The 7,411-nt window shown below is 36.1% G+C and overlaps 1 protein-coding gene across 1 annotated transcript in view; it reads right to left on the bottom strand.

Moving 5' to 3' along the window:
- Window position 1: 1 nt before the first annotated feature.
- Window positions 2-7,411, bottom strand: part of LOC137294471 (disheveled-associated activator of morphogenesis 2-like) — a 98,963-nt gene continuing 91,553 nt past the window's right edge. The window contains exon 27 of the mRNA XM_067825494.1: window positions 2-7,254. Coding sequence (XP_067681595.1) covers window positions 7,118-7,254 — 137 coding nt within the window. The 3' untranslated portion in view covers window positions 2-7,117. The remainder of the gene's footprint in view (window positions 7,255-7,411) is intronic.

Genomic DNA, 7,411 nt, shown 5'->3' with positions numbered 1-7,411 from the left:
AGACAGTATGAAGAGTTTTATTTACATATTTGTTTGATCACAGAAATCAACTGAATTCCATGCATGACCTTGACTTTGCCATGCTTTATAATACACAAGGTCATTCAGCTACTGGAACGCCATTCCTTGTTCATGCACATTTGTCACACTAACCATTCCACATACTTTCAGAACTAGCTGTCGAATGATTTTCATTGCAATTTTGAAACTTGCAGAATTCTACACCTACCATATATCAAATTCACTTGAGATTCTTGGAGTGTTGCTGAGAAAATATAAATGAAAACTAATGACCTTACATCCCAAACAGTCCATGAGCCATGACAGTTTTGTGAAAATGGGGCCATATTTAGAAAAATGTTCAGGCCTCCTTTCACAAAGCAACCTTAACTCCCAGTCTTTAACACTGCACTAAGGTTACCTTAGACTTAGGTAACCTCAGTGCAATGTTCAAGAATGGGAGTTCAGGTTAACCTTAGTCAAAGTTGCTTTGTGAAAGGAGACGCAGGGCAGCATTATCAAGGGAGTCACTACAATCTTCTGCCGCTTTTATCAATATTTTTGCAACATCATAGTGAAATCACCATACATGGGCATCACACATTTACCCAAATACAGAATTGAACTCTTGTCATCAACATGATTGGCTTAAACCACTAGGCTACCCCACTGCCTTTGTTATCAGATAATTAATCAAACCTGATTGCTATTGTTTGTTTCAAAGATCTGAGGAAACATGACAAATGTGCACAATATTATGTGAAAATGACAACCGAATTAATAACTTAAAGCAGCGTTAAGATACAGCAATCACATCAAGTAAATCCTACCTCACAACACCTAAGATGTCATAGATATTGGAATAAAATTCCAAATTTTATAATCCACCTCTGTAATCAACACCGGCAAAATACCACAGCAATTTTTCAGGTACTCACATTTTAGACAATACATAGGCCATACACAAATATCAAAATTTCCGACTGATTGTTACCTGTAGCGTCAATATCAATATGAGCTAGCTCTTCCATACATTGTAATGTGAAAACAACATGTATATTGAAATGCATACTTGCAAATCATATACAAAAAGGGTGTATACGTGTAGTGTAGTTATATAAACTCCTGAATATAAATTCAATCATTTTACATAAGTATAAAATATACAATAAAAACTTGAATACTTGTGACTAGTATGGTTAGTATAATATCAAAATAATCTGTAAATATGAAAACAAGGATGAAAATGGTATAATTTTGGTTTTGATATATTAAATGATGGTAACAAATATTCCCTATGATCGGACATAAGGTTTACAAATATATTAACTTGTAGCTCATCTGCCAAGACTTCTCGAGAGATTGAATGAAGAAGTGATTGGTTTCTGGTCCATCAAACCTGCTGAAAGAATGTTGAATATAATTCACTCATACATGTACTGTGATACAATCTATCCATGAGGATTAGAAATAACAAACATGGTAGTATAGTTATCGAGTTGACAAAAAAAAAATCGACAAAGGAAGGAATGCTTATTAAAACATCCGAGTTCAATTTGTTTTCAGAGATTGGTTGACTGTGAACAAGCTTAGCTAAAGCCGTGTTGAAACTGAAACTTTTTTAAGGTACAAGGCAAAATAAAAATAGCTATTTTGCTTTCAGTACAAAATCTGGAATATAAACAAGATAATTGGTCATGATAGTGAGCTCTCATAATGGGAGCGAATCATGTTTTACACCACTTTTAGCAATGTTCCAGCAATATCTGGCCTTATACACCAGAAACACATCACACATCAGTCAAACCAAGAACTTAGACTGGGGTACCAGGTACATATGTTTTTATGGTGAATACGGTAATCATTATCACCTAACTTTCTTTCACAAATGGAAACAAGGTACAGGGTGACAGTGATAACTTTCATACAATGTTAATATAATGATATATGACGGCTCTGTGTAATACGTGTATACTTAATCATATGCACTTACTTTGGGTATGGTCTTGTATGAGATATTACATTTATATGTCTGAGAAAGAGCATGAAACAACCCACATGCTTCTGATTGTGGAAATGGAAAATAAAAGAAATCATATCTCTAAGCTTCCTCTATTTTCTTGTTTTTAATAGAAAAATCAACAAAATATCAACACAAACAAGCACCGTTTCTGTACGAAATTAGCCACTTCAGGTACATGTTAAACTAAAATAACAGAAGGTGTCCCACTGACATACTAACAAGGGTCACATCGGACGAGAATATCAACAGCAGCAAGAAAACATTTCAAAATGTCTGATTAACAGATTACTTCTATCAGTAATCTCGAAATATTTCTTGATCTGCAACTTCAGAGATAATCAGGAATGAATGGGTCACATGTGCTGAGAATGAGATCATCATTACGAAGTATCGATTATGTTGTGGAAATCTCACAGAATCACCCATATCAGCTGCATATTAAAACGTAGCACACTGCTTCATAATTGTTTATTGATATTAGAAAATAATATTTTGATTTTTATCCACAATGGATGTCAATTCCGTGAAAATAGAACCGTGAAATCAGTTTGTTTATTAATCCATACTCATTGAAACGAATATGGGGACACCTGAAAGTAGTTCCTTTATTCTTATCCAGGTGTCTTCACAAGCTTTGTATAGCATTGTAGTGAAATTCTGGAGAAGAATAAAGGAACACTTGTACTTTCATATCTTCCGTTATTTGTTTCCATGAATACATATTTTCATGGTTACTAGGATGCACAATTTCAGAATGCTGTATTTCCGTTTGTGTCTATGTGTCCAATAAATACTTTCAAACAATCATTAAAATCATGGAAATTATCAAAAGAATTTGGGATTTTGAAATATGTAAATATGGGAACAATTTAAAAAATGTGCAAAAGCTACCACATTTTCACGACAATGCTCACGACACTTGACGAGTATTGTCACTGATGCCCACTGTACCCTCAAACATTGAGATTCAGCTAAAGCACAATCATATTCAATTTGGGGGACAAACAATACAGATATTATTCGAGTAAATTGACAGAAAGAACTGGCAATTTGAAATAGCTTAACAAGAGACGTGACATTCTTGGAACATTTCAAAACCATAATGCCATTTTCTCCTCATTCCTGAGCAAGCTCTGTTAAAGCTTTGAACAATTATTTTGTATGGAAAAGAAGGTGATACTCTACAATCTCATCTTACACTAAACAGATTCACAAGGAAGCTGTATATTGCACAATATTTTTAGGAAAAGTCATGTACTACAAAGGTTCAACAAGAGTGCTGAGACATCTTTTCTAACTAAAACAAGATGCACTGGCACATGTGGCCAATGAATAGGTCTTCAGCACTCAACACTTATAAACAATATCTACGTTATGAGTGAGTGAGTGAATGATTTGTATGTCTCTTTGCAATATTCAACCAATGTTAAGAGAGTGGACACCAACATTGGATGATATACAATGTGCCCATGTTCAGAATCAAACCAGGTGAAAGGCTGGAAGAGAAAGCACTAACCTACTGGGCTTGTCCAACCTAAGAGGAGCAAACGCTATATCAATATTTTCTTCTCATATAATTAAGTTCATATAAGTCCCTTTATGGTGGAACTTCCGCCCTGGTACATTGTTTCTTAATTCAGTAGTTGAAACATAAGATACGGGAAATGATGGTTGAGTAACTTGGTTATAGATCTGCCTCACCAAGGATCTGGTTTTGGTTCTGCACATGGATACAACATGTGAACCCTATCCTTTGTGCCACTGCCATTAGTTAACTAGAATGTGCAAAATGACATCCAACTCCAGCTCACTCACCAACTCTTCTAGCTTGTGAAGCCTCAGTACTCAAGGTTTACAGTTAACAAGATTCAATATGTAAACAGACTGAAATCAACCTTTACATAACTGGGATACACAGAACTGAACCATGCTTGTTGCATGTTCATGGAATAACACAATAATCAACAGATGTACATGACATATTCACACTGCATGTTTACAATGCTTCTTATTTGGAAAATTTTACATTGCAAACAGTTCATAACTAACTTGACATTTTTTATGAAGATTTGTAAGTCCATCATCACAAAAACTTCACATGTGGGTGTATTCACCAAAACATTAAGAAATAACAGTTAATACACTTCAGTAAATATAACTACAGTTGCACATGTTTTGAGCCCTCAGAAGTGAGGGCTTACAATATGTTACTTTGGATATAATAAACACTGTGTAAAACACATCATATTTTACTTCATGTCACATAATTTATCTGGTCAAATTTACAAGAAGTAATCACCAGTAGACTAATTAAAAGACATTCCCAATTCACGATAGACTTCGAGACTTACGTGGATATGGTTACTGATGGGCAAGTAACATCAACAAATACTTATACTTCATATAGCTGTAACGAGGTATTCATAGACATGTAATGCTGATAGTTATAAAAGAAACTACAGAAAGTGAGACCAGAAATTATTTGAGCGAATGTTAGAATGAAAAAATACATAACTCATACAACAAAAGTTTTTCCCATCTTCTGTGATATGCATCTGTGTATAGAAACTTTCAAAGCATGACAAAATGATTTTATTCACAGTTATAAAATGTGTTTCTGTAAATATGTTTCACTGAGATGTTACTTGGAAACTACAATTATTTCATTAATGAATTATCAGAAGTTCAAATAATCTAAATTTTTTCTCAGTACTACCACAATATCTGGTACAGTTTCGTAACACAAATGAGACTGATATGTGATATCCTTGAATCATGACAAAGCGTTTGGCACAGGAAGTGATCTTACACTAACTACTGTTATTAAACACTACCTTACCACAGATCTGTGATGATCTCTGCGCTAAGATTGCTCAATGGCGATAAAGAGGTAACATTACCTGTTGTGTGTGCATGGAAAAAGGAATGAAATGTTGAAATAGCAACCAAGATTACATTTTTTTGCCTCTGGCAGGGAGTGAAAATGAATAAAACGTGTTTAATGATGCAATTTTGCAGCTATTTGCATGTGGCAAGAACCTTGCGTACCAGACAAAGCATCTGAATTGGCCATGATTATGATTCATGAGTTTGATGCATGTGTTAGATAACCTCAAATTGTGATTCAAAAATGTTTTCAGTTTTGGATAAAACAGTAGTTACAGGTATGGTGTGAAATGCTATCATAAACATGTGATTCTGGTACATCATCAGCACGCCCTAGCAGGCCTAAGGGACATAACTCTACATATCAAACTGTGGTGCTTCTGCTCACTGGTTCAGGTGTGTCTCATTTAAGGATAAATACAGCTACATAAGGGGTGGATCTGGGGGAAAAAACATTCCCTGAGGAGTATTTCCGCCTAGCCTTTGGACTTAATGATATATGTGTACCCCCTTCTCCAAGATACTCGCCCCTTTGCATATACTTACTCCCCATAACTCACTAAACAGCTTGTTCTTGGTTCCTGGGCCAGGGAATGAGTGAGTTTAGTTTTAAGCCGCATTCAGCAATATTCCAGCTATATGACAGCTGGACCAGGGAATGTTACTCTTTGTGTTTGGTTACAGCATAACCAAACTGATTTGTGCCCATTGTCATGGTAATATCAACCAAAAAATACATTTTCATAATACCAAAACCTTTAGGGATGTCTGCTTTAAAGAAAATCTGTGAAAGTGCTGTTCTTGTAAGTGAACTAATTCTCATTCTGGTGAAACATATATATATGCACTATCTTTACTGATTAATATTTTTAAAATTATAAAACTCTTACAACAGACTAGCAGACATTCATAAATTAAAAATATTTGTATTTTGATATGTGTGTAGACTCATCGAATATAGATATCATTTTAGTATCATATATTAGGAACTGACATAGACTCAGTTGGGTACTTTCCATTTGCTGGGGACTAATGTTTGAACACTGAAGTGGAGCACAACTAACAAAATGGGAGCAGATTCAATACAAAACACAATAGACCATATGCTTTCTTTCTAGGAATGTAGATGCTAGCAGCTCCACACAACATACAACCCGCTGTGCTTGATGAAACTGGTTCTGAGGTAATACAACCATGTTCAGCCCTTTAGTTGTTCACCAGGGCCTCCTTTCACAGAGCAATGAGGTGATCATAAGTCACTAAGGTAACCTTAGTGCAATGTTAAAGAAAGGTTCACCTTTGTAAAGGCTGCTTCATGAAAGGTGTCCATGATTGTTTTATCCATGTTTATGTTGATGTTCAAGGTAGTGAAGCTCCTCACAGTGGTACCATATTCTTTGTACTTTCTACACTGCAAGGAGTCACATACTGGGATACAGCTTGCAATATGAATGAAGCTAGTCAGAGAGCTGGGCCTGCGATGGAGCTTGTCATGTTGTGACCATGGTCTTGAATATTGTATACATCAACATTTACTCACGATGCCAGGATCATCACATCGTGGCATTTCACTGATATTCCATAATGGGACACTCTGGGTCTTCAAAGCTAGCACTTCAGGAGAACTTTCAAGGGCAGTGTCTACAAGTAACACTATTGATTTGGTTCTTCAGTGTGTGGCATCCAAAGTACAGTGATGTTGCATCTCCTTTATGTGAGATTGCTATAGCACATATCCAGTAAGATTTTACTAAGACACCTTTCATTTCTGCTCTCACACATGATCCAGTGATTCTTTGATATGTTGTGTGCATTGGTTGGCTGTTTTCAATCAATGTTGTACCTGAGTGACATCCTTCTTTCGCAACTATGTCCATGTAACCACTCTCAATCTCACAGGAGGCACAGTTTCTCAACTGGCAGTACTGTGTCTTCTTTTGGGTCAATGACCGACAAAACATCCAACAAAATGGCCAACAAAACTTCCATTTCAGGATACTGAACAAAACTGCCTGTTTAGACCATGTCAATGAAACTTACATTCTCAAACACCGAACAAACTGTCTGTTCAGAAGATGTCAATGCAACTTCTGTTTTCAAAACTGGAAACAAAACTAGGATATCAGACATGGAATAAGGTGAAGTCTCCTCCTTGTGTATAACTTGATGCAGTGCAATATAACGTTGTCGGGTGACGTAGTGGATGTCTCACAGTTTGAGATTTCCGACCCTCTCACGCGACATGTCAGCACTAGGCATACCTCGCCGTCGCCGCTTCATCTTGGCCATGTCCTCCCCAAACACATCACCGGTCCGCAACGCAGAAATCAGGTCATCAAACTCTCCTGGAAGACAAATGACTTGATTATTCGACAGACATTGGTCATATAGCTGAAATCTCTATTGAGTTTGGAGTTGAACAACCAACATCACTGTAACATCAATGTGACTGCTAAAATTATTAATCCTGTCAAGAATGTATTGTCCATCTGTATCTGCAGG

Source organism: Haliotis asinina, chromosome 8 (genome assembly GCF_037392515.1).
Source record: "Haliotis asinina isolate JCU_RB_2024 chromosome 8, JCU_Hal_asi_v2, whole genome shotgun sequence".
In the NCBI taxonomy this organism is placed as follows: domain Eukaryota; kingdom Metazoa; phylum Mollusca; class Gastropoda; order Lepetellida; family Haliotidae; genus Haliotis; species Haliotis asinina.
The sequence above is the reverse complement of the archived record's forward strand: the minus strand, read 5'-3'. Positions and strand labels throughout refer to the sequence as shown.